General features: G+C 52.7%; 5 protein-coding genes across 5 annotated transcripts; 4 read left to right on the top strand and 1 right to left on the bottom strand.

The window, feature by feature from the left end:
* Positions 1-295: 295 nt before the first annotated feature.
* On the top strand, positions 296-5,357 carry IUM83_18664 (Serine/threonine protein Kinase; the record flags this gene model as incomplete). Its single annotated transcript, XM_067943674.1, has 3 exons — positions 296-873; positions 929-1,180; positions 5,195-5,357. 3 exons carry the CDS (start codon positions 296-298, stop codon positions 5,355-5,357), a joined length of 993 nt encoding a protein of 330 aa, XP_067786224.1.
* A 7,568-nt stretch (positions 5,358-12,925) lies between these two features.
* IUM83_18663 (Ribonuclease III domain) lies at positions 12,926-16,052 on the top strand (the record flags this gene model as incomplete). Its single annotated transcript, XM_067943673.1, has 3 exons — positions 12,926-13,060; positions 14,034-15,461; positions 15,522-16,052. 3 exons carry the CDS (start codon positions 12,926-12,928, stop codon positions 16,050-16,052), a joined length of 2,094 nt encoding a protein of 697 aa, XP_067786200.1.
* A 4,064-nt stretch (positions 16,053-20,116) lies between these two features.
* Positions 20,117-21,846, bottom strand: IUM83_18662 (T-complex protein 1, epsilon subunit; the record flags this gene model as incomplete). The annotated part of the gene is made up of 2 exons (XM_067943672.1): positions 20,117-21,634; positions 21,754-21,846. 2 exons carry the CDS (start codon positions 21,844-21,846, stop codon positions 20,117-20,119), a joined length of 1,611 nt encoding a protein of 536 aa, XP_067786201.1.
* A 273-nt stretch (positions 21,847-22,119) lies between these two features.
* IUM83_18661 (Multiple epidermal growth factor-like domains protein 10) lies at positions 22,120-23,190 on the top strand (the record flags this gene model as incomplete). Its single annotated transcript, XM_067943671.1, has 4 exons — positions 22,120-22,291; positions 22,365-22,517; positions 22,595-22,762; positions 22,838-23,190. The coding sequence occupies 4 exons, from the start codon at positions 22,120-22,122 to the stop codon at positions 23,188-23,190; spliced, it is 846 nt and encodes a 281-aa protein (XP_067786225.1).
* A 3,056-nt stretch (positions 23,191-26,246) lies between these two features.
* Positions 26,247-26,759, top strand: IUM83_18660 (uncharacterized protein; the record flags this gene model as incomplete). The annotated part of the gene is made up of 1 exon (XM_067943670.1): positions 26,247-26,759. The coding sequence occupies one exon, from the start codon at positions 26,247-26,249 to the stop codon at positions 26,757-26,759; it is 513 nt and encodes a 170-aa protein (XP_067786202.1).
* Between the last annotated feature and the right edge of the window lie 129 nt (positions 26,760-26,888).

The raw sequence follows: 26,888 nt of genomic DNA, 5'->3' as shown, positions 1-26,888 counted from the left end.
CTGGGACGGAACTTAGAACGGCCCTAAGCTGTGGCTGCTGCTTCGCCGTTGTTCGCACCCTATCGTGGCTTATTCAGAGCCACTACAACATGCTTCCATTGATCTACGTAGTGACGAATTACAGTTGCATAGTGAACCCAAGTGTAGCCAACCTCAACTGTGCCCTTTCATTCCCAAAGTTGCTCCGTCGACGTCAAGCGATGGAGTCCCAAAGTCCGCGTCCGCGCTACCGTCACCTCCGCCGTTCTTGTCCGCGACGCTGGTGCTGCAGTCCAGAGCCGTCTTCGCCTCGCTCATGCAGGACTCGGTCACGTCCTCCCTGGACTCGGCGGTGGACTGGCAGGCGCGCAAACTCGGCTCCGTGGCGCTACTGGAGCACATCTTGCAGGGCTGCAGCTCCGAGACAACTCCTTCCAGCCTCTCTGGGCCCGGGCGACGGAGGCCGCTTGTCGCGCAGGAAGTACCTACGCATGGACTGGCACTACCGCCGGTTTCAGTTCCGTCGCGTACCAAGCAGGAGAGCGCCATGGAGCTGATGCAGTTGCTGTTTGTCCACTTCAGCGGCTGCATTGTGCCTTTCGATGCAGTGCATGAGGCCGCGGGCCTGGGCAAACTGAAGTTGCTGAAGTTCCCCACGCAGCATGAGATTCCTGCCAAGAGTGAAGGCGGCTGGGCGCGGATAGAGGCGGTGGAGATGAACGTCGTCCTGTGGGGGCGCCACCACCTGGCTAGAGCTGCGGAGAGGAAGGGTAATATGGAGGTGGTGAAGTGGCTAGCGCTGCCGTTCAACGCTGTGCGCAATGGATACGATGCAGATGCACGAGTGGCTCTGTGTCAAGTACAAGACCCACGCTGGGCTTTGGAGGAAGGAAGGTGGGGCTGTTCCCACAAAACCTGACATTTCAATGTGATGCAATGGATGCACAAGAGTGGTTATGTGCGGGACCTTCCTGGCGGTGTGGACAGCTATTAACGCCCGTCGGTTGGACATCGTGGAGAGGCTTATCAAGCTCAAGCTGCTGGAAGCAGGGCGAGCGCTCGAAGTGCGCTACTGGAACCGCGTTCGAGAGCAGCGATACTATCCGCTCACTGAATCCCTCGTGCGAGGCATGGTGCGGATGCAGCAAGACCCGCCAATTTCTGAGAAGACGATGCCGTCGCGCTGGGGTCTGGCGCAATGGTTCGTGGACTTCAAGAACCATTAGGGTAGAATTTTATTCAGTTCGTCTGAGGTTCGGGTCGGGCTTCTGGGTCTGGGGTTTTATTGCGGTAAATTACCAGTAAATTCGAATCGTCAACCCGATCCAATCCGAATATTAGAGTCAGTTTTAATTACTAGCGATTGTCGCTATAGTATGGTCAAATTTCCAACCGCACTTAAGACGAGCATCATACAAATTTCGAGTCAAATCCCGTCGAAGCATAAAAAGACTGTCCTACCCCTTACAGAATTAATATGTGGACTTTTCCCAGATAGATTATTTGCCCCGTTTGCTGATTGGTCGGAACCTGGGGATGGATGGCACGAAGCGAGCGCAGTGAGCCCGCCTGCGGTTTGACAATCCGTGTGCGGAGCACGCGGCTGCAAACCAGGACCCACCAGTGGTCTCCCCTAGCAAGCGGAGGCGACGCGTGCGAGCCGCAGCGGGCTTAGGGTTCTGGCGCAGCGAGCGAAGCAAGCCTTTAGGGTTTTAGGGATCGCGCGGAGCTATAGCTGAGGACATTGTATTGTGACATCTCTCCTATTGGCACGTTTTGTGTGCATGTCGAAGGATGTCTAGGGTTGGTCGAGTTCAGGGGCCTGGGTCGTAATTTTCAAATCAGCTGCACGCAACTTCTGTCAGCAGTGCCCCAGCTGGGCAACAAGCTATGATTGGCTAATATTCACATAGTGAGTAGGGTAAAAATAACTGGCCTCCACACCCTTCGCATCATCACTTCAGAATCATCCGCGAAACCAGAGAGCGAAAGCGAGAGCGAGAGAGCGCGAGGCTTCCACCAGCTAAAACGTGCGCCACCTCGTCGATTCATCTTCCCTCTACGCTCAATATGATGTAACTTTCTGTGCTTGGATGTTCTTGCTAGTCAATGGAGCTACCCGAAAATCACCCTTTGTATTCAGAGGCTCTGGCAGCAACTCAACTCGCAGACGAGCGATTGGAATCAAGTACTCGCAGTGATCACAATGGGAGTTTGCGACGGTTTGCGGAATTTTGCGAGCAGGAAGGGTACCCAAATCCTCTTGAACATCGATTTCAAGAGCTTCCGAGTGTTTTGGCGGCATATATTGGTAAAATCAGCCGTAACAATTCGACGCAATGGCCTGCTGAAAAACTCCGAGCTGCGCTGTCGTGGCTACTCGCACTACTCAAAACCCGCTATGGTTAAGGGAGGGCATCCAGTGGATCGATGGATTGTTGAACGGCAAGACGATGGAGGATACGAAGCGCGAGGAAACCCAGCCAAAGCGACCATGATTAGTCAAATCATGACGGGGCTGAGTAAGGTCAAGAAACGAGAGCGTGTTCCTGTTCGAGCATCCCCATGTCACTATCAAAACTGACAACCATGATCAACTATCTCCAGAAAGACACAGTTTTCAACGAGTTGATGTGCGTGTGGTTCATGGCTGTTGGATCGCTGTGTTTCTACGGCATGTGCCGTATCAATGAAGTGCTACAGATGAAACGGGGCGACATCCAGTTGGGTCTAGAGCGTGTTTCATCTACCAATCCGTCCGTCACGGTGCGATATGGATGCTTTACTATTCGGGACCGTAAAACTGATCACGATCCTCAAGGTAGCAGGACATACAATCTTCATTTTCTCCCCAAGGACGAAAAAGCTGCTGAAGCCCTGACGTATGTGCAACGGTAGATTGAATTTGCGTCAGATAGCCTAAATCACTCTTGGAGTCGTGACGAGTTCGTGTTTCCATCCCTAACACGAGTTCCCCGAGACAGTGTCAAGCGAAATCGACCGAAGGCTGCTACAACACTCAGCGGTGAGTCATTTAAGCATGTTGGAGTGAAATGGGGCGCTGCAATGACTGAGAACTACTTTATTCAAATTTTGAATATCGTGGCTGGAGCTAGCAATATCAATCAGAGTCTGCTCGGCGATGACATTTGGTTTACATCACACTGTTTCAGACGCGGTGGAACTCAGTATCGCTTTATGTTTGCGCCTGAAAAGCGACGATGGTCATTGAAAATGGTGAAGTGGTGGGCTGGCTGGTCTCAGAAAGAACGAAATGAAACTGTCTTACGCTACCTCCTGGATGATCTACTTGATCGCGAAGAAAGCCAGCTGGGCGACTCGCTGGCACCCGATGTCATCAACCACACCAAAGAGATGTTTATCGACGCATCTCGGCTCCATGAATCTTCTGTAACCAGCCGCCTCGCGTCAGTTGAGGGTAACGCCAACAACTCCGTGACTACATCAGATCAGGTGACGACGACAAAAGACTGTTTAAAACACTGCTACGAAATCCTGGTAGAGGTGGCAGTTAACGGTGGCAACGACTTTCCCCGTTCCCAAGTTGTGTCCGAAGCGGAGATACCGACAACCACTGCGCTGACATCAGAGTTTCCAGAGGCCAAATCGTGGAGAGACTACGTAACACAATACTGGACAAGCGACCCCTCTCGTCACCAATATAGAGCAGGTGTTGATATGCTCCCCACGAGGTCAAGAAGTACAAGTCACGACTGTCAAAATGAAGCTGATTGCCGAATATATCCGCTCCAACTACGACAATGATATGAACAAGTTCGAAGACAGCTTCAAGGTCATTATTGAGGGAAAGCTGAGCGTCAACAAGTTTTGTACCCTAATCAGGTTTAAACGTACACAAACATCGTCGCAGAAAAATGTACAATCAACTTAAACACAGTAAAATACAGGTTTAGATGGAATACTGGTGCACGACAGCATGCTTGTCATCATTCCAAACTCCATACAGACTCTACAGTCTGCCACACTTGACGATTCATATCAGTTTCAGTATTGTATACAAACACACAAGTCTGCCACACTTGACGTTTAATACTTGTTTCAGTATTGTATACAAACACACAAGTCTGCCACACTTGACGTTTTACATTAATTTCAGAATGCATACAAAGATCAAATCTATTGGTAGCACATGAAATTTACAAGGTTTTGTGATTAACTGTATTATTGTGACAGCTCTCGGAAGTTTGGGAAAACATCGATATCAATGTCAACGAAGTGGAGGCGACTAGTCACGTGGGGGTATGCTCACCACCATCCAGTAGAACACGATTGGCCCTTGCACACATTGGGCACAGGGACGCGATTTCGCATACGCGTCACGCCCCTCCAGCTTTCCTCAAACTACTCGCATAGAGACACGCATAATGAAATACGTGCTCGCAGGATGTCCCTTCCGATCGTAGTCCTCGGCGACCTGGCGTCGGCTGTCGACACACGGTACATATCGGTGGTGGTGTACGATGCGCACGGCGACCTTGAACGTCGACTTGACAAGCTAGCGCAAGCGTAGCAGGCTGTCCCGACGGCTGAAAGGATAGCCGCACGTGTCACAAGTAAACGCCCCGACGTGCGCCTGCATCTGTTTATATAGAACGCGTCAGTTTATGACATATGAATGTGATTGGCTAATATGACGCACGGTTGGAGGTTGCTTGGGTTACTGGAAGTGGTTGCCTCGGGGGAGAAAGCTCCGGACGGAAAATTCGATAATGAGAGCAAGATTTTCCTGCGACCGTCCGTTTCCGGACGCCACTGGGGCAACTATCACACTCCCTGAAGGCCAAACAGGTGTTGTAACCCTAGCCGCGATGGTTGACAGGCTACCCTGTCACTGAAGCTTATCCGTATCAGCAGTGTAAATTTAGCGTGGTCCACTCCTATTAATAAACCTAATCTCCAAAAAGTTGCTCCAACCAAAAGAAGTCCTACTTCTCTAAAACCCCAGACCCAGAGCCCGACCCGACCCGCAGGCAAACCCGGAAAAAATGTAACCGCCATTAGGGCGTCAGAATTAGCAAATGGTGCAAAAAAATATGACCATTTGAGCGCCCATGAAATGACCAAACCAGTTTCAAAATATCACCCCAGTCAAATATGATATTACCGGTCATTTTCTACCTGACAATCACTCTACACAAGACCGAAACGTCGGCGCCGCGGTCTGCCACCGCAGGCAGGGGGCAGGTGTCCTTCTAGCGACGGCGGGCGCCGAGTCCAGCAAGGGGTTCGGCGATATGGCGGACGAGGCCGCCACGCCCGGTGGGCTCAACGAGCGGGTACTGCAGGGCAACGGCGGCTACGGGCTCGTGGCGGATCAGCTGGACGCCATCTTCTAGCGCCTGTCGGGCACGGACGCGGACCCCGCGCAGGTAAACGGTGTCAATGAACTAACTCGCGCGGCTTGTGTTCGTTGTAGGCACGAGCTGCTGAGGTCTAGGCCGATGACAGATTGGTCATCAACTGTTTGCTACAGGCCGTCGACGCGAGCAAGCTGGCGCCTCTGCAGACCACGCTTTGCCGCTCCGCATCCGGGGAGGGATACAAAGTGGAGTGGAAGCGGAAAATGCTCTGGCTCATGCAGAAGACCGACGTGCTATCCACCACCTTCAAGCAGTCCACTAACGTAAAGACAGCACAGCTATCGAACGGCAGCAAATGATCCCGAAACGCATTAGGTAGGGCTCTAGCAGTAGATCTCGGGCATTAAAACCCAACGCAATACATGAAGCATGATTTCTTTTGTCTAACACGACTCGTGTTCGACGAGAGTGGCGAACTACATCAACGCCGTACTTGCTGCACGTGGGCGAGAGCTAAGTTGTCGCGGCTGACTTGGCTTTCGAGGTGTGCGCTGCGCGGAAAATTCAAGACTGAGGAGAAACTTGCCGTTGCGGACGGTCGACCTTTCCGCCCATTTCAGAAATGGTCGGTCATTTTGGAAATGGTTCACCCAAACAGCTCAATAATTTCTCAAAATGTTATGTCCGCTGACCATAAAAAATATGGCGACCATTTCGGTCGGAAAATGTCGTCCAAAAAGCTAATTCTGACCCCCCCCCCCCCTCCTATTGTCTCCACGGTGGAGACGTTCCGCGCTGAAGTTGATCTCTTTTGGTGCTGCGCCAGACCGAGGCTGGGTGGCGTTCCAGTGCCCGCACCTGATCGCCGCCTTCCTGCTTGCACCAGATATCGCATTGCCATGTCAAAACCTGAACCCGATGCAGGGTTCGAGCATATATTGATTCCATGCCGACACCTACTTGCCGCTTATTTGGGTGCTTGAATTTGCGTGACGTGCAGCTCCGTCCGAGTCCGAGCCCCGGAGGACAAGTTGTGCAGTTGCGGTGATCTGCGGATGTTGTAGATACATTTGCAAACGAGATCATTGTTAACGCGCTGCACGGCCCGCCATCGTTTCAATGTTGGTGACCGAAAGCTTTCCATACTACATACTACGTAGTAACCATCAAGTGGTGACACAACTCGGCGTCGTTAAACCCAGCACCGAGTCGTTTTTTTTTCTATCCGGCATATACATTAAACACGTACGAACAGATATCCCGACAGATAAGGATTAGTTTGCCACTAGAGAATTAGCATTGTAGTATTTGCAGCCGCACCGACCACAATGCTACCCGTTGCACCCGGACCACAGACGACGTTGAAGGTTCGGATGCAGATATCAACCGGAGAGTATGTTGTAGGAAGCAGTCCTTTCGCAGCATGCAACGTTGCACATCAGAAAAAACAGGTTTTATTACGTTTTCGTAAAGCACATTTCAAACTATATACTCATGATCATGCAACTCGTCATGGCTGTCCACGTCTCGGCAGCATGTTACAGGCAGCTATCTGTACCAGGAAATAATCGCCACTGTCATCGATATAATTTATCAACCAAAAAGGGTAGTCATCCTTCAATAACAGTAGCAAGCAATCTTTTGTACGATAGTACCTCACCTCGGTTCGCAACACAGCGCTATATACTCTGCAACCACGCTCTTCTTTTCGCCTGCTCAAATACAGTAGCAATTACGCTAGCCACTGTTGGAATTCCGATGCAGACACGGCGACCGTGATGTGACTACGTGGAGACCCGACAGTTTAGCAGAGCTGTGATGAGCAGAGATCAAGATATGCGGGTCTTTTACTTGGGAAGCGGCTCAAGCCCGCTTAAGAATCGTTAAAGCTCAGGAGCTGTAGTGATAGCGATTCAATCTTACTTTTCCTTTTCCATCCTAGTGCAGACTCCAGGTCATACGGACCGAGTTCAACATCGAATAGTACTTCAAACAGGGTTGTGAGCCAAAAGTCAAGAGAAGCCTGCGGACTTTCGACTGCGTGAAGGCGATCCAAGATGACGGAGCCATTGAAGTACACTAGCGATGGAGTTCCAAAGAACTGGAACGGAAAAGACTGGCAGCAGTATAAGTGGGCGATGACGATTGTCTTCAAGAAGAAGAAGCTCGTCGACGTCGTGGACGGCGCCGTGACGAGAGACATGCTGACGTCTGCGGAGGCTGAAGCAGATTTTGATGACAAGCAATTGACGATCATGCAGCTTATCGGGATGTCGTTGCCAGCGGATATTTTTCATCAAGTCCGAGACAAGACCACGGGAACCGACATGTGCAAAACGTTGTGCGTCATCTATGAGAGCAGGGCAAATAGGACGACCATGGCTCATAGAGCGGAAAGCATTCGGCACGAGCTTGAGATGTTGAAGTTAGCCCCGGGTGGAGATGTCAACAAGCACCTGAGTAAAATGTTCAACTTGAGAACTGAATTGTTATCGTTGAATTATCAATTTGATGACATTACTATGGTGGAGTCGGTCTCCGACACGGAGTATCGTTGGAAGACGAAGACTTGGAGTCTCTGCACTTCGCGCGTGCCGTGGAGACGCCCAACCCGAGTGAGGCCGACTCGACGCTTGAGGCACCTACCATGACGTTGTTTGAGGCACCTACCATGACGTTGTTTAATGATGATGACACTGTCGCTGCTACTGTGGTGAACGAGACCATGGTCAGTTTGACTATGGACCTCGAGGGAGGCGAGGCGCGCGCAGCTCGAGTTGCTCTGCACAGCGACACGTCGAGCTCAGCAAAATGCGAGCGACCTCGCGCAAGACGAGCACAGCAGATCTGGGTGGTATCACTGTCGCATTGCCGAGTGAGGAGACGATGGTACGCAGCACGGCCGAAATCTCAAGTTTGCAACCGGAACGGTAACAGGTATCTGCGGATCATCGGAGTGATGAACTACCTGAAGCCGAGGCAAAAGACGAGGGCACGAGTCTACCGGCTAGCACCTCAACGAGACGTGAAGTTTCGATGGAGATGAAGCCAGATCTATCGCTACTACCTATGTTACAGAGTGGAGATGAAAATGAAACTGTGAGTTCAAAGTCAGAACGATGTGATGGAAGTGAATCGGTTGTGAGTGTATGTGGCACTGCAGCGGATGACTCTGAGATCGTTGTGGAAGATGAGGAACCTGCAGATGAAGACGACGATGAGACTGTCGTGGCAAGTGTGTGTGGAGAAATTATAGGGAAGCGTCGACGTGATGAGACTCCATCTGAGGAGATTCGCGTGGAGCTGAGTGCGGCTAAGCAGGAGCCGAAGCGCACCCGCGCAGGGCTCCGTGAATATCACGAGCGCAAGCGGCCTGCCTACTTCGATAACTATGTAATGAATGCAGCGCAACGCACCGCACGCATACTGGATAACAATCGCCGGCCGATTCGAGGTAGCGATGTGAGAATCCCGAAGAATCGCCGAGCAGCTTTGCGTAGCAAGTGTTGCAACTTCTTTTGTGAAGCTGAGTTGGAAGAGATGGCAGTATTGAAAGCTCGCCATGTCCTGGAGGAAATTTTGTACGAGGATGTTCCTGAGGATGCAAAGCCGATTAAGACTAAGTGGGTGTATGACGCCAAGGCGGGTAGCCAAGGATATGTGATACGCTTTAAAGCGAGACTTGTAGCACTTGGGAACTATCAACGCCCCGGAATCGACTTTTACGACACGTTTCCACCGGTGGCACGGATGTCATCGTTCCGACTAATGGTTGGACTAGCTGTTGAGCTGGATCTGAAATTATTTGGTGGAGATATCAATACGGCGTATCTAAACGCGGACCTAGGAACCAAGCAGTACGTGAATTCGATCGAGGGATTCCCTTGTGAAGTCGAAGGACACATCTATGTAGTGAAGAAAGCATTGTATGGTTTGAAACAGTCAGGACGAGAATGGAATTCGGAGCTAAACCAGTGGATGCTGGACCATGGTTATCAGCGGTCAGTGACGGAACCTTGCCTGTATTTCCGTCTCGAGGGTGACATGACTATGCTTGTATTAGTCTACGTAGATGACATCTTAGTGGCGACGAACGATGAAGCGGAGAAGAACAAGTTGTTCGAGGACTTGGACAAGGAGTACGGCATCAAGGACCAGGACTTGTTAAAGCATTACCTTGGTGTGGAGGTGGAGAAAACCGATGACTACATTGTCATTCGGCAACGTAAGTACGCACACGAGATTGTGGAGAAGTTTGGTTACGGAGAGGCCCATCCGGTCGGGAACCCGATGGAGGTGAATGCTCGCTTTGAACCCCTCGGTGAGAACGTCGATAGCGCACTAGCTTTCCCTACCGTGAAGCCATAGGTATGCTGATGTACCTGGCGACGAGTACGCGACCAGATCTCGCATTTGCACTGAGCCAACTCAGCCGCTTCGTGGCGAAGCCTTCTCACAAGCATGTGGGTGCATTGAAACGAGCACTGCGGTATCTCGCAGGAACGGAGGACTATGGAATTACGTATACACGACAGACAGCAGAGTCGAAGAGTGTAGTGCTCGTGACAGTGATTGGGGAAACGATCCCGAAACATGCAAGAGTACCACTGAATATGTGTTCACTCTGGCTGGTGGGGCGGTGTCTTGGATGTCAAGACGTCAGACTATTGTAGCGTTGTCTACAGCTGAGGCCGAGTATGTGGCTGCATGTGAAGCCACAATGGAGGCAGTTTCAGAGAGTAACATTTTGCAGGAGGTCATTCCGCAGCAGGAAGTGAAACTACGCATTGGAATAGACAATCAAGCAGCACATGTGATGGCAACCAACCCTACTTATAGTCGACGAACTCGTCATATCGAACTACGATGGCACTACGTGCGCGAGCAAGTTGAGAAGGGTGTGATTGGCCTACACAAGGTGTGCGGTGCTGTGAATCCGGCAGACGCGTTTACGAAGCCACTCGACAAAAATGTCATATCCAGCAAAATATCATATCCGACAAAGTAAATCAGCCAGTCTCCGACGGGGTCCGCAGCGTGTCCGCCAGGCGGAAAGTCGGGATGTGCCGCCGCCCCCATACATTTCCCCATAGACCGGTGGTGTATCACCGGGCGCGTTTCCGCTGGCGTGGGCGCTTGGTACGCGGTACCAAAAGCGGCGCCTTGACTTCTGCCGGGCCGCCAACCCCCCCCCCCCAGACTTGGGCCACCGTTCCGCCAGCACATGGCACGGGTGACCTGCTTCTCCACCCTCCTTTGACAATCGCTATGGGGGCCCGGACGATCCTTGATATGCCGTTCCATCTCTGCCGAGTGGAGCTCTTCACCCGCGTCTTCTTTAGCGCGGACAAGGCAGCGTCATGACTACACATGTTCATGCGTAGTCAGCGTTATGGCGGGAAGCTACACGCTGGCGTGAAGCGTATCACTGTGATCAATGTGACTTGCCCATGGCACTGTCAAAGACACTAAAAGGAGTGCGTTTGTCAGATGTAATTTTCCAGCATATTTGCGTCACCTCGATGGATATCTCGCGCAAAAATCAAGGGTCGACACAACGGGGGTGTCGCCGCGCGCGCTTAACTGCATCAAGCTCGACGAAATTCTCCTTCCTCTTGAGGGATTGAAAATGAGCGAACAGCGAATCGCTTGGCACGAGAACGCGCTCCCTGGCTGATCGGGAGGCCGATCGGGTGTCTTCCAGCTTGACTGCTAATGGACGCAAGACAAGTAATCAACAGCGGTCAAAGACGCCGAGGCTAAGGGTTCATGTCAGCGCGATAGTCCGTGAGTGCTACCAACAAAACAAAGATCAAAGCAAGCGTGATCACAAATGCAAGAAAGGGGACAAATAGCCCGTGAGCGGCTAGTAACGTTTGCCTGCCGAACACCTCATGTTTTCACTTTCGAATAATACCTCAAGTAACACAGTCCTATCTCCGACTGAATCATCATTGACGACAGTGATACACTTCACGCCAGTGTGTAGCTGATTGCTGTGGTGGATGACCTGCTATTACGTTTGCTGGAAGAGAGATTTATGCCGCCGGAACCCACCCACCAGGATTGAGGCTTGCTCTGGTGGGGATGCCTGTGGCTATCCGACCCATTTCGGGACCGGGTTCCGATACCCCTCATTACACTATGGGGCATCTCCAGCACTTGAGGCCTCCAGCCCACCCAACTATCCTACACCGGGGTGTGGGTTGGCAGGGCGGACCACTCTCCACGGCGTGGCTGCTCCTCCAACATATTGCCTATACGTGATGGTGAATGGCCTTCTATTTGTGGTTTAATGGGGGTGATATCGATATACATTTGCTACCACAAGGAGTGGAACAGTACTCAAAACTGATCCCCTACGTTCGAAGCACTTCCGCTGCAGAAATCCGTGCGTGAGGGGTCAACCAAATTCAAGCATTCATCTCCTCCATTTTTTATTATCCTATCCGACACAAATTGATGGACAACGAAGTCCGGCAATTTGACTGGTCCTCGCGCCTCGTTTTCGCGGTCCGAACCGTGCTAGCGGTGCACTTCAACAGTCAAGTGGATCCGTGGTTGACCGAAGAAAAGTGTTGATCCAAATTTGACCTGCGCAGCGGTTGACCCAAAAAAAAATCGCTCCGTCACTAGTAGTGCCAATTCCATAGTAGCCAATAAATCGCAAATAGTAGTGCTATTATCACTACTATTGCACCTATACTAATGTTCGTGATCTACTCTGTCCTCTTTCATTCATTTTTTCGGCTGTTTTCTTCGACTGTTCGAAACATGTTTGCTTCTGCTGTTCAAAACATTTCTTCAGCTGTTCAAAAAGGTTACATGAAATATGTAATGAGACCAGAAAGAAAAGCCCAGAAATCAGAAAAGAAGGCCAAAGCTCAGAAAAACTTTCCTAACGAACTGTGATCTACCCCCGGGCGAGCAGTATACCACACGTAATGTTACGAAGAAGAAGAAAAAATCGAACTGCGAATCAAGCGGGCCCCTAAGTCCGCGAACCAGTAGGTATGTATTACCACAAGTTGGCGATGCCAAACCCTTGAGAAGGGGTAAATAATTTACCCCGGATTGACTATATTCAACTGACCAACATGCCGGGAGAGCACAATACGGAAAGCTTATATCCAATAACAGCGTACAATTGCACAATGGGAAACCAGACGGAGTAATCAATGCACCAGTGTAGTACGCAGTACTGCTACATGTACAGGACCGTTTGGTAGTGCTACCCATCAGCGAGCTCACTTCAGTTTTGCCACATTGTGACGTGTTGCCGTTTGAAGACACTAGAACACGGCAGATTGGGAGCTGGAACTCCCACCAAGAACAACGTGTATTGCTTGTTCCTTGGAGTGCTAGTTGAGAACTGATTATAATCTACTACCCGCCCTCACCTGCCATTGCTGGCAGTCCAGGAAAGCCAGGCAGCCAATCCCAAGCCCAATCCTACAGAATCCAGTAGTGGCGCCTAGTTAAGCTTTGCTCAGGATACAGGTACGCCAACCGTCACACACATTCAAGACTAAGGGACACGCCGGAACGCGGACTGTCTTCAATTCTCGACTATGAAGCTTACACACTTTGGCGCGTTCGCCGTGATGGTCTTCAACGTGGTCCACGGCAACTCATTCTCCGACGTCACTAAGGCGGCTGCACCGTCGCCGGCTTCCTTCTCTGACAACGACATGACGGCTGACGAAGAAAATCACATTTTCGGCGGCAAGAACGGAAAGGTGGACAAGTATCCCTAGATGGCGGGACTACGAGCTAACGGTTCGGACGACGTGAGCTACTGCGGTGGAGCGCTGGTTACGGCCCAATATGTTGCCACGGCTGCGCATTGCCTCGGTGGACTGACCGACGCATATGTCTCTTTGGGAACACAGCTATCTCAGGGCCGACTCTCGAAAGGCCGAACAGATTCGGGTTGTCGAGGCTTTTCGCCACCCCCTCCACAATTCGACGTGGCTCATGTATGACGTGGCGGTGCTCAAACTCGAGACACCGGCAAGACATCAACCAATTAAGCTGTGCGCGGCCGACGGATCAGACAACTAACCCGGCACGATGGCTATAGTGCTTGGGTGGGGACAGGTGGACAACCAAAACGTCAGTGAGATGCTTCGGCAAGTAGACGTCGAGATCATTCCTGATGAGTTGTGTGTCAATTACACCATGCCGTCCGATTCTATCATGTGCGCGGGAGTTGGCGACGGCAAAGACGCTTGCTTTGGAGATTCCGGTGGGCCCCTCGTAGCCAATGGAGCGCTAGTTGGAATCGTGAGTTCGGGCGGAGAATTTTGCGGCGAGATACCTGGGTTGTACACTCGCGTAGCGCAAGTTTTGGACTTCTTTCACGATATCCTGAACGGCGGCTCCAGTGGCAATGTCACGGAGTTGCTTACTGTGGAGGTGCCAGTTTCGCCTCACAGGTTTAAGTGACGAAACCTACTGTAGAGAGGCGTATGAAGGCAAAAAAAAAAGTTCTTGGAAATGGATCTAGAAACTGAATTGTATCATTTTATAGAATCATATCCTCTAATAAATCAGTACGCTTCAGTAAATGGGTTGTCAATCCCATAAAATGGGCACTCCCTAATCATGAGCCGGAAGCGCCGAGGACCAGCAGCAGCGGCGCATGGTCGTTGCACCGCCGCCGCTCCTTCTCCGAGAGCGACGTGGAGGTGCGCGTGAAGCTGCGCGAAGACGCGCCGCGACGAGGCGGGCGGCGCCGGCTCGTCGGCCGAGGCGGTGGCCCACTTCCAGGCGCTGCAGAGCCGCGCGGGCGCCACGGCGCTGGCCGACGTGTTCGAGTGGCTGGGCGACGCCGTGGTGGGCGAGCTGGTGGGCCGCTGTCTGCTGTCGCAGTTCCACCGCGCGCCGCTGAGCGCGCGCGTGTTCCGCAACTTAAGGCTGGCGGTGGTGACCAACTGCAACTTGGCGCGAGTGTACGACGCCATGGGCTACGCCGCCGTGCGGCGCACAGAAGACGGCGCTGCGGTCGGCGCCAGACTCAAACAGAAGCAGCGCGCGGACGTGGTGGAGGCCGTGGTGGGCGAGCTGGTGCTTAAGTTGCACGAGCAACCGTCCAAGTTGAAGTTGATATCAGATCCCACCAATTACCGCGCCCATTTGGATACACTGGTGGCCACCATGCTGCACCTGCACTTCGCCGAGAGGACTCGAGCTGCCGAGGAGAAGGGGGAGGCCATGCTGACGGCCAAAGGTCCGTTAACAGTGGCCTTTAATCCGTTCGCGTGTCTGCCGCAGGAGCAGCTGGACGAGGCCACGGGCGAGTTGCTGGTGCGCGACGGCGTCTTCGAGCACGACGTGTTCAACGAGCAGCAGGAGGAGCAACGCGCGGACGCGGACCTCATTGAGGAGTACGAGAGGGCTGCGCAGACGAGAGTGGAAGGGAGGCACCACTACTTTGCAGCTGTCGAGAAGATGACAACCAGAGATCGACTGGACGAGGTGGTGGACGAGGAGGAGAAGACGTTGACGGTTGATCGGCGTGTTCGGCTGGCTATGCTGCAGCTGGACGAGCAGCATGTTCTGCGCACGTCGAGCGAGATCTTCGAGGTGTTCAAGATCTACGGCATGGCCGTGCTCTCGGAGCGGATGAGTCTGTCGCTGGTGCTGCCGCACGTGGAGTTGGGGGCGCACAAGCAGACCAAGAAGGCGGCGATGGCCACGCCGGCGAGACTCACGCGACAGCGGCAGCTGGTACTCTCGGTGGCGAACCTCGCGGTGTGTGCTGCGTCGTTGGGGATCGTTGAAGCGATGGTGGATGCAGAGGACGAGGCTGAAAGGGAAGAGGAAGTGGCTGCTCGACGAATGCAAGAGGAGCACGGACGTGCGAACACTCTGCGTGCGTTCGTGGGCTTCCACAGCGCCGTTGCTACGACGTCTACCACAGCGAACCGACGCAGCAATATGCTGGTAAACGCCATTTGCACTGATCTTTATGACACAGCGTTCGCTAGTCAAAGCGAGTTCAGCGCCTCCGCGTTGCGGGCGTCGAAGATTCCCGAGAGGGAGCCACTCGTGGCCATGATGCGGTCTGTGGGGGAGGCGCGGGTCTTCATGAACAGCAAAACGTGTGACGACTTGCACGCGTGTGGGGAGAGACCGGTAACGGACGCAGCATTGGCGCGTGAGAGGAAACTCAAATCGGCTTTGTTGCTTCGACAGTGCGACTCCAACACGCTGGAGGACCTGTTCGAGACGCTCAACAAGGAGCAAAAAGCGCAACGCAACCATAGTGAAGCCACTTCGGAGTCGCAGACTCAGCGCAAGAGGAAACCCAAGAAGAAAAAGTCAGCGAAGGGCTTCGCCGCCACGGCTGGCTGCATAACTCGCAACCTGGAGCGCTTCCTCCACCGCCGATTCCTCTTCTGTCTCGAAGAGGTCGTGGTTCTGTTCGCCCAGCGCAAGACAGAAGCGTGTCGCGCGCAAATTGCTGCGTTTCAACAGGATTTGGAGCCGTGTGTGGACGAGCTTCAGTTCCGCAAGTGGGAGGTCTCGACTAGCACGCTGACGTTGGCCATGCGGGACAGCTTCTTCCGAATGCTGCTGCACGACATTTGCCAGTTTCACGCCATTGTGTCGTCCAGTAGGAACGCGCGGGACGGAACTCGGATCACGCAGCTACGGCTACCGCTCCACTACACGTGGTCAAACATCGACACGCGCATCACGACGGAGAAAGAAGCTCTTTGCTGAGTTTTGGTGGCGGTGAAGAAGTAGGTGCTGTCGTTGCTGGGGTTGCTGAGCCGGTTGGTAGCGTTCGTATATGGTGCCTCATTGGGGGTATGCCTCGCGTGGGAGGCTCCGTAATAAAGCCTTGTGGGGCGCATTCTCGAAGCTGTGCTGCCTTTACTAGCATCACTACTGCGTTATCTACCGTGTGAGGGTCAGGGCGAGCGAGCGGCGACAAGGCAGCGTGCACCGTCAGCTGGCGCATGCCCAGCACTCGATTCACTCGAGCGTCCATGACATGCGCGGTTGGTGTCCAGGCGTGGCGGATGCGTGACGCTCTCTTCTCCAGGTAGACTGCTTCTGGAGGAAGTCAGCACCTTTATCCCGACCGACGTGGAACTCAAGCGGGTTGTCCAATGCTGCAGTCACACCTCGCGATCGTTTTTGCTTGCGCTATAGGCTCTCCTTCTCGAAGGTTAACCCCTTGAGACCAAGGTAGTACCGTACCCCATTGGTCCCTAAGCCCTAGACGCTCTAACGTGTATCTGCGGGGAAGGGTTCTCATACAAAGCCCTACATAATTCCATAACTTGTATAGTGTATAAATGCAGGCTAAACCTAACACTCGATCGTGGGAACTCTCGGTATAGTGTATGGTTCATGATTTGGCAGTGATAAATACATGCTAGCGCTCATAACATGTACTAGTATGTTGTGCAACAAAACCAGTGCAAGGGAGTGATAGAGGCGCTGCGACGATGAACACAGCCGTGTACAGGAAGAGCATAACAGCCTCACCACGAACATGTGCTGCTGATCAGATAGGCGGGATATTTTGCTATACTAAAACCCAATTGAAATGGAAAGTTCTAAACAGCAGTTCAATCAGTCGTCGTCGCGTCAAGTGCGAGACGGGCCCGCTTTGGCAGGTGACTAGCGGCCACTGTGGACTCATCGCTTGCATGCCTGCCACTACCACCACTCTCTTCTCCAGTGTCTTCATCTTGGTGCTGCACAATCGACAGCTTCCCACCCTCGCTGCGGCGAAGGTGACAACACCTCATTCCTCCAGCACTTGTGTCAGATATCGAAGCAGGAGTGCAGCTCGCCCTAAACGTTGTGGCGCTTCTTCTCGCACCGAAAGATGCGCCACACAATAGGTTTCTTCGACAAGGTTTATAGCTGGCATGTACTGCAGTACGTTGATGAATCACCACCACGGGCGTTGCTAATGCCCTTGAGAAGTGAGCACACAGTGTATGCTGTTGTTCGCCGCTTCCGGCCTTGGTTGTTGTTCCCAAGTCGCCACCCATTGAGCTTGATTGATCTGCCCTCTCCTGTTTTTCGCAGTATACTTGAAATCGGTATCATACAATTTAACAATGTGTTAGGTTGGACCATACACGATAAGCAGACTTGGGGATTAAAACAAAAAAGAAGGTGCGCCCAAAGACACCCCTGGCACGCATCGAATGCAATAGGCAGTAGTTACAACATGAACAACTTGGTGCACCACTTGTGGGGCTTAACTTTGATGTAGACACGCATGCTATTAAACGTTGAGCGCTAAGGAAACACCACCTCGTCGAAGGCCATGATGACAGGCGACATGTAGCCAGCAGCAAAACGGTCTTGTAGTGCATCAATACCGGGACTCAGATTCCACGCGAGATCCGTCGCGACCTTTGGGGTCATCATTCGGCTGAAATATAGGTTCATGATGTTATGCATGAATCGATCGTGCGTCATGAAGCGCCCAAAATACCCACGAGGTATGACACCCTCCCTCCTTTTCTAGTGATGCGCAAGTATTTCTTTGTTTGGAACAATGAACCGTGCTATAATAGAACTATGAAGACATACAACTTTCTCGCCTCGATAGGTGATGTCTTCACCACGTCCTCATGGATACCATCCCGTGACTTGTCCTTGAACTTAGGATACTTGAGTTCTTGTGCAAGTTGTTTTACATATTAGCTTTCCACGTTGACACCGGGCTACACCGCCTCGCCTCGGACTGATAGTCTTCGTCGGAATCATCCGACTAGCCGCGGTTATCGTCTGCATCCTTGAAATCTGGATCAAGGTTCTGGGGACTGATACACGAATCTAATACACAATCAAATATCAGATACAGCATTAGGTATAAGCATAACTTGGACCATACACGATAATGACACAATATTCTACCTTCGAGATTTTGTAGGATTGGCCATCGCCACTTCCACGGTAAACGTAGTGTCGTGCGGGGAAATGGCCTGCAGAACAACCGGGGTGGGAGGTGCGAATGACCTTGGCGTAGCCTCATTTTCCAGTGGCGGGGCGAGAAGAGATGACTGTGTCTGTTGCGGCGGGCTACCGACGAGTGATTGCACTCGTGGGCTCCGGACGGTTTTTGGATCCGGCCAGCTGGTACACAAGTACACGGTAAGCGCGATTTAGATGTGGACCAACCAGAATGCAATACATTCAGCCGCACCGGGTTTGCAGACCTTGGTAGCTTTTACAGAGTTTGAAGAGGTTTGACGTCGAACGACATTTGCTGATCCGCCACGCTTCGCCTGCTTCTTCGCTTGGAGCTCAGCTGTTCATGCAACAGTATCAGCACACCGTAGCGAGTAAGCACCAAATGCAACATGCAGTGTTACCCCGATCAATCTTATCCAAATACTTCATGAGCGCTTCCACGCCTTCGAAAAACTCTTCTCCGCTGACGCCCTTGGTAGTCTTCCCAAGCTTGAGATAGGTGAAGTCAACTGATAGCCCAGTGGATCGCTTGGATGTCCAACCAGCCTTCTTCAGCCTGAAACGCCATTTTGGAGAGGCAGCGTGGGGTTTAGGAGCCAAGCAAGAAAATCCGGAAATGAGCCACGAAGTCGAGTGGCGGGGGTCGATCTTCTACAAAACAGCATATGCAAAGTGCAAGTTTGATCTGTTAATGTCCTTTCTGGTAGTATCGTTTATGTTGATCGTTGCACATCAGCGGGAAAGCATGGATACATTACCTACCCCTTCATGACTTGAAGTTTGTAAGGGTCAATACAAAATCCAAGTAAATAAAACCTTAACGTGTATGGTCCACGTTAAGGAATGACCCTTATCTTGTAAGGTCCAGGCGTCCGGGCTCAAGGGGTTAATGTGGCTTGTAAGCGGGACATTGGTGCGAGGACCGCTGATTCCAGCCTCGCGATTCGTGTTTGTGCGCCGGGTTGGTACTTGCTGCTTACTGGTGTTGCGTGGAATCGACGGCGCTGTCTCGATCTGGGGGAAGTGTTTCGAGCGAGGAGGTATTATCAGGGTCTTCACTGCTTCTGGTTGTATGCAGCTGAATGAACACAGGAGGAAGGTTTCTCGGGGACTTTGCTGGCGAGACTTGCGCTTGCTGCGTAGGCGATTTCTTGCTTTCCGACGATAATGTATCACCTTGGCGATCACTAGGAAGCAGCAGGAAGGAGGTGCCATCCAGGTCTTCCCACCAGGCCTTCCTTCCCCTCGGTTCGTTTTCGAGGGAACGGTTGTCTGGTCTGGTTCATTGGTGCTGAGTACCCCCGAAGAGCAAGAGTCCAGTTGGGTCGGAAGAAGCGGAAGCGAAGACGGCGGGATGGCACAGCTGATGGAGCGTCGGCTGGAGCTGGACATCATGACGACGAGCGAGGATGGACTGCCGGGGGAAGCAAAGGAATATCTGCACTTGCAGCATCAAATCATGCTGCAAAAGTTGAGAGAGAAGGCCGGGCACCTGTAGCCGTGAATGTTGTTGGAAGGAGTCTCGACGTGCGGTGGTGAGCTGTGAGTGTTATACCTATACTACATAATAGTATTCTGCGTGAATTTCGTTGAATCGATTGTCTTTCGTACCTTCATGCGACTTCCTTTACCTAGCACACCACAAAGTAAAGGGAAAAATAAGCTTAGCACCCGAACACTCCTCTCGTACAACACGGAGTAGCAGCAACAAGAGTGCAGATAGCTGACTATAAACTAAAACCTTCCATTTGTTCCGCCACCGCCGCAACTCGCGTGTCTCGAAAACACAAGCTGCACGCTGTTGCAGTGCAGCAGCAGTAGATTTATAGGCTTTCATCGGCCTACGCGTACGAGCCTTCAATAATGACATCATCGATCTTGAGGATCATCCGCACAACCTGCGTAGCAAGCTGCAGCTGCTGCTGCTTGCCGATAAGCGTCTCGAACACCTGCTGCTCCCTCATGTCGTTCGTGCCGGACGAGTTGCAGTCAATACCGAGTCGCGGGTTCTTCTCGGCGATCTGCTGTGCGCGCACGGCGGAAAGCGAGTCAATGGGGCTCAGACCGCTGTTCTCAGCCAGAGCCATCGGGACGTCCTCCAGAGCGTCAGCAAAGGCGCGGATAGCGTACTGCTCGATGCCCGTGGTGTTGTCAGCGTGTTCCCGCACGGCAATACCGCAAGCAATTTCGGCAGCGCCGCCGCCGTACACGATGCGGTTGTTCTTGATCAGGTTGCGCGTTACACACATGGCGTCGTGCAGCGATCGCTTGGCCTCCTCCAGAATCATCTTGTTGCCACCGCGCACCAGCACGGTGATGGCGTCCGAGCTCGCGCAGTCCTCAATCACCAGCATGCGCTCCTTCGTCGTGCCGAAAGCGACCTCACGCACGGTGCCGGCGCGGCCCAGCTTCTCGGGCGTGAGCTCCGAGAAGCGCGGGACGATGCGTCCGCCCGTGGCAATAGCAATGAGCTCCAGCTCGACGCCGCCGACCCAGCGCACAGCAGGCAGCTGGTTCTGCAGCAGCAAGTGGTTGGCCTCGTCGTCGAAGCCCCACTGACAAATCACGAGGTTGGCGCCGCTGTCCTTGACCTGCTTGATCATGGTGGTAAAGTACTCCTGCTCCTGCTTGTAGAGCTTCTCGTAGGCCTCGACGCTCGTGATGTCCAGCTTGTGCTTGGTCTTGGGCTTGGGAGGCTCGAAGGGGCAGGTGAGGATGCACATCTTGGCGTCCTTGACCTCCTTGGGCATCTGCGGGTGCGAGAAGTCCTTGTCGATCACGATGCCGTGGATGAGCGCCGTGTCGCCCAGGGTGCCGCCGGGCTTGCCCTCCATCTTGATGAGGTCGAAGTTGACGTCGCGCGTGTCGAAGTTGGCCACCTTCATGACGGCGTCCACGGCGATCTGCGCCATCTGACGCTTGTACTTGTTGACGATCTTGGAGGACAGCGTGGTCATGGCCGTCTCCACGAGGGGCGTGGCGTCCTGCTCCGAGAACTGGATCACGTCTCCGATGGCCTCCAGGTGCTTGCACGCGATCTCGCAGGCCTCCTCGAAGCCGTCGGCGATGCGCATCGGGTGCAGCCCGTTGCTCAGCAGCTTCTCGGCCTGCTCCAGCAGCGCGCCGGCCAGCACCACGACGCCCGTGGTGCCGTCGCCGATCTCGTCGTCCTGCGACTTGCTGAGCTCCACGAGCAGGTGCGCCACGCGGTGCTCCACCTGCATCTGCTCCAGGATCGTGGCGCCGTCGTTCGAGATGGTCACGTCGCCGTCCTGGCTCACCATCATCTTGTCCATGCCGCGCGGGCCCAGCGACGTGCGCAGCAGGCTCGACACGGTGCGCGCCGCCAGGATGTTGCTCTGCAGGTTGGAGTTTTCGACAGCGATGTATACCGAGTTTTTGACAACGTGTATAGTATACCACAGCACAACGCTTTAGTTTTTGACCATTTCGACAGCTATTTTTGACACGCACGCACCTTGATGGCCTCCACGCCCTTGATGCGCTCCTTCTGCTCCTGGTCGCGCAGGATGATGAAGGGCCGCCCGTACTCGTCAAAGACCATCGACATGGTGGCGGAGGTGGAGGAGCAGGAGGGGGGAGAGCAGCGAGCGGCGGCCGAGAGGAGACACGAGAGAGGATCCGAGGCCCCTGTACGATTCGTACGACGGTGGCGTCTTGTGGTGGCCAACAAGATTTTCGCGCTTGGATTTTTACGCGCGTAAAAAGCTGCGATTCGAGGGGTAATTACGTGATGATGTGAATTACACAACAATATGTAGTGAACATAATCTGGCCGTTACGCGGGGGTTGAAGTTGCCTTTTTTGCCATTTGCTGATCGTGATGCGGCGCCTTCTGCTGGCTGCCAGTGCGCTGCTGTTGCTGCTCGATGGCGCGGACGCGGCCTGCGCGCGCGGCGTGTACAACAAGAAGATATGCTCGGGCTACGGCACCTGCAACCCGCAAAACCTGTGCGAGTGCGACGCGCGCCACTTCGGCTTCGACTGCTCGCAGAGTAAGTGCGTGGTCCATTGATCCCTAGTTTCGGACTCTCGCCTCCGGTTGCCTTACTATTTGATGCACGGTAGAGAGCTGTCCGCTGGGGCCGGCGTGGGTGGCCGCTGCGCGAGCGACGGACGACGCGCACTACCCTGTCGAGTGCTCGAACAGGGGCGTGTGCGACTACGAGGAGGGATCCTGCAGCTGCGACGAAGGCTTCGTGGGTTCGGCTTGTCAGCGGTGTACGCGTATCTGGAAAGATTAGGGCAGTGCTGTGATTGTTGTAAGCTGACGGGTTTTCGTGCTTTGGATGCTGCAGTGGAGTGCCCCAACGCCTGTGACGGCGCTGGCCAATGCCTGTCGTTGAAAGAGCTGTCGGCGACGTTTGCTGTGGGGTCGGAGCCGCTCTATGACAGCGTCTGGGACGCAGAGATGATCTACGGATGCAATTGCCGCAAGGGATACCACGCCTATGACTGTTCACTGCGTGCGTTCTTACGTCAATCTGGTTGGTTGTTTCTCTCTTTGCTCACCGAAGTGTTGTGGTGAATTCATTCCTCAGGCTCTTGTCCTCGAGGAGATGACCCGCTGACTACGGGACAAAAGAACGAGGTGCAAATTGTGCAGTGTACCGCGACGGGAGGCTCATTTTTCCTGTTCTTCAATGGACAAGGCGCGCAAGTGCCGTTCAATGCCTCACTTTCGCAGTTTCAAAGCATCCTCGCTTCAATCCCAAATTTCCCCCAGGTGAACGTCACGTTTGGTGGGACAGCAAAGACCGTTTGCAGTAGCGCGACCGCCAACGCCATCCTGATCGAGTTTATATACGATTTCGGCCCGTACGACAACGCTTGGTGCATTTGTCCGTTGTGTCTGTGCCTTCTTGCTAACGGTTTGTTGGTCTTTACAAACTAGGCAACCTCCGATTAAGGTTTTGGGGACGTTAAAGGGTACCTCTTATCTCACAGGAGGCAGCGTATTCGCGACCTCTGCAGGTGGTATCTTGGCCGGAAGAACTTCTGTTCAAGGCACGAAGGAGTGGGAATTCTGTAGTAATCGAGGGGACTGTAACCATGGTGAGAAAAAGCAAAATGCATTTTTCAATGTATCAAGGCGCTAATCTGTGTACTTGGCTCTAGACACCGGTCAGTGTGTGTGCTTCCTCAATCCAATGCCGGGCTATCGGTCCAGCGACGGATACGGAAATCCAGGAACGCGCGGCGACTGTGGTTGTGCCAATGACAAGAATATGTACGGCGGTCCTATCGTATCCTGCGTCGGAGAGCTCGCTTGTAGCGGCCACGGCTACTGCACAGGATCTCCATCCTTTAAATGTGTTTGCGAGAAAGGATGGACGACAGGAGATTGCTCCTCAAGTATGACGATTGCAAACATTTTTACTTACCATCAACGGCTAACCCTATTTGTTTCACAACAGGAACTTGTCCAATCGGGCCGTCCTGGTTCACTGCCCCATCAGCGAGTAACACCGTGCATAACCAGTGGACAATGTGCTCAGATGTCGGAACTTGCGACCAGACAACTGGCCAGTGTTCATGCTATACCCCATTTGAAGGAGCCGCGTGCGAGTTCAGTGAGTGCAAGTCAATGCAATGCAGTTTACTCTGGGAACCTCACAATATGTACTATGGTATAGTGAAATGTCCAGGTGAACCTGCTTGCAGCGGTCATGGGGAATGCATGAGTATCCGGCGACTTTCATTGGAAGCTGACGTGGACTCGCCATCGCTGCGATTCGACTATGGGGCTGACCCGAATAATATGCAGACATTTGACCGATACAACATCCTCGGCTGCAAGTGCGACCCTGGCTACGAAGGATACGACTGCAGCAAACGTAGGCATCGTATTGCTGCTTTCTTTGGAAGTACTTTTGTTGGCTAAAACACTCTATTCGTGATGACAGGGTCATGTCCTAGGGGTGATGACCCCATTACGACAGGCCAAGTAGATGAAATCCAGGTGCTGAGGTGCACTGCGTCAGGAGGTGTCTTCCGACTCCAGTATCGCACCTCGACGTCAACCGATATCCCTTTCAATGCCCGTGCCAGTGCGCTTCGTCATATCCTCAAGACTTCGTTCGGATTCGAAGATCCTGTCGTGATGTACTCCTCTGGGATACAAGCCTGCTCTGCTCCAGCATCTCCCGCCAATATTATCACCGTCACATTCCCAGTGGACCACGGAGATATTCCACCGTTGCGAGCTGTCACGGCAGGCCTTACCGCAACTGGTGGAGCAGTAAGTTTCATCACCGCGGTCAACGGGGATGCAATCGGTGGTGTTGCGAGTCAACAGGGCACAAAGGAAAACGCGGTCTGCTCGAACAGAGGTTACTGCGATTACCAACAGGGAACTTGCATTTGCTCGTTTGGATACGGTAGTAGCGACGGTCTCGGGAACCACGGGAACCGAGACGACTGCGGCTACATATTGCCGAAGGTCAAGTACGTAGCTCAGGAATAACACAGTCAAATCAATCCCCACCAAACCCGATGTTCATCAGATATGTTTTCTAGCAAAAATAGCGGTTCAAGATGTCTTCGAGTCCTGAGCAAGTCCTCAATCCTCCGCGGAACGGATCGTACTCTTCATAGTCCTGGCTATTTGACGAAGCAAATGCATGGTACTGGTGATGACACGGCTACGTTAGGCAAGGTGATGCGTCGGGCAGCATCCGCATTGACCCCATCGGATCAACCAAGCGGGCAAAGGAGGTAGATTTCCAAGTACTACTGTAGTCTTGGCAATAATGGACTGAATTTCCTTGTTGTGCTGTAGAGAATCGCTGAGTCGGCGAACGCTGGCCACGGCCGAGTTCAAACGGCTTGTTGCTTGTGAAGGTACGAAGGTGGATGATCAACCATCCGTATGATTATGGTGAAATCATTTTTACATCTTTATCTTCCGTGTCAGGTGCGATTCAGCCAACTCGCGGACAGAGCGAAAGCAACCTGAAGGGTTGTGATCTCGTGGCATCGGTAATGCCAAACAGACGTAGCTTACCTCTATCCTGTTTATTGCAGATGCGATTTCCCAAGCGAAGATCAAACTGGATCGAGCACTGCAAATAAAAGACCGTTGTGACCGAGAGCTTCAAGCCCTGTGTGAATCCAAGCGCCGTCGCTATCGAACCCTTTTCACACTTGACGGCCACGATGAACTTGTACTACTCGAGCAGGATAAGGCCAACGAGAGCATGATTCGAGGTAAGTTTCTCATCGGGGTGCCCCCGGGAGACCAAGCAAAACCTAACATCTTGTTTAAAATGCTGGTGGCAGATAAGCGCGAGCTAGAGCGGTTGATGAGGAAACTTTCTCCGGCTATGAGCCATTTTGCTTCTACACAGGCTGAGTTCGTCCATATTCTTCAGGGTTGTTCCGTCTGCAGCAACCGTTTGGCATTTTGCGCTGGGTGTGCCGATAAGGCATCCGAGTTCTTCAATAGTTTTACATCAGCTGAGCTTTTTGCTCTCTATGGCGGCGACTTACCACCCGCCAACGAAACTGAAATCGCAAACTTTGTTGATGCCGTCGCCGCCCGCGAAGCTCGAGCTGTTCGCAACGAGTACGCAGATCTGTAACATCGACAGCAACTCATAGATGGAATAACAAATTAATTAGAATTACCTAACCTGTTTACTATGAAAACTTGCCTCTTGGAATCGGCGTAATACATAACATTAGAAGTAAATCCTTGCATTTCCAACTCATCACTCGACAAGCTCCACCGGTACTGTCATCGTACCGAAGAGAACATGCTCCTGAACACGAACATATGCACTCGTCTTCACACAGGAAACGGATCGGGAATATTACAACAGATGTAGCCGCTATCGCTCAGGACTCCAGGAAAAGTTAACCACTATTTCGTCCTCACAGAAAGTACCCCCCGCAGGACGTTAGTTGGTAGAATCGTTTTCATTCTGCAAATCACCCGGTGTCCCAACAATGTCAACATTCGAGTCGTACAGAAGCGTCAACAAGGGCTGCGCGCCAAATCTCAAGCTCCAGTTGGCTCCTGCACAACGTGATCAGGCTCTTCGCATCCGTCAATTCGGGAACTACTCGAGCCCTACGGGCACAGGAAAGTTAATGGGTAATTCAAGGGGCCAACTCGCAAAGTCGAAGTCGTCGCCTTTCGTCGACCCAGTGAAAAGTGATTCGCTGATAGCCCTCGGGGCACTAGCAGCGTTCGGCACATCATCCTACGGCATGCTTCGGCGCCACTGGGAGCGGGACTCAGTGGTTCAAGACCTCAACGAACGTCAACGCCAGGAGTACCAGCTGAAAGAGCGTGAACGCGTAAACCCGGAGCGCTTCGAGAATGTCCGGCTATTCAAGATCGCGGCGATGGGTGTGTTGCTTGCACTAGTTGTGCTTGCACTATTGTACGTGGGATGGTTCTACCTGCTGCTCGCTCTCGTGGTCGTGTTTAGTGTGATGATCTGCGCGTTCTCCTGAGCATCCAGAAAAGGTAACGATTTGAAAGGACTGGAAATTGTGTGCTGTAGTATTCGGAACTTTTAGCATAATGGATGTAGTAAGGTACTGTAATTCACTCTGTGTACTTGAGATCTGTTCAATTGCCAT

Source organism: Phytophthora cinnamomi (assembly GCF_018691715.1).
Source record: "Phytophthora cinnamomi strain GKB4 chromosome Unknown Contig70, whole genome shotgun sequence".
In the NCBI taxonomy this organism is placed as follows: Eukaryota; Oomycota; class Peronosporomycetes; order Peronosporales; family Peronosporaceae; genus Phytophthora; species Phytophthora cinnamomi.
Note: the sequence above shows the minus strand (reverse complement) of the source record. Positions and strands in the feature narration are given on the sequence as shown.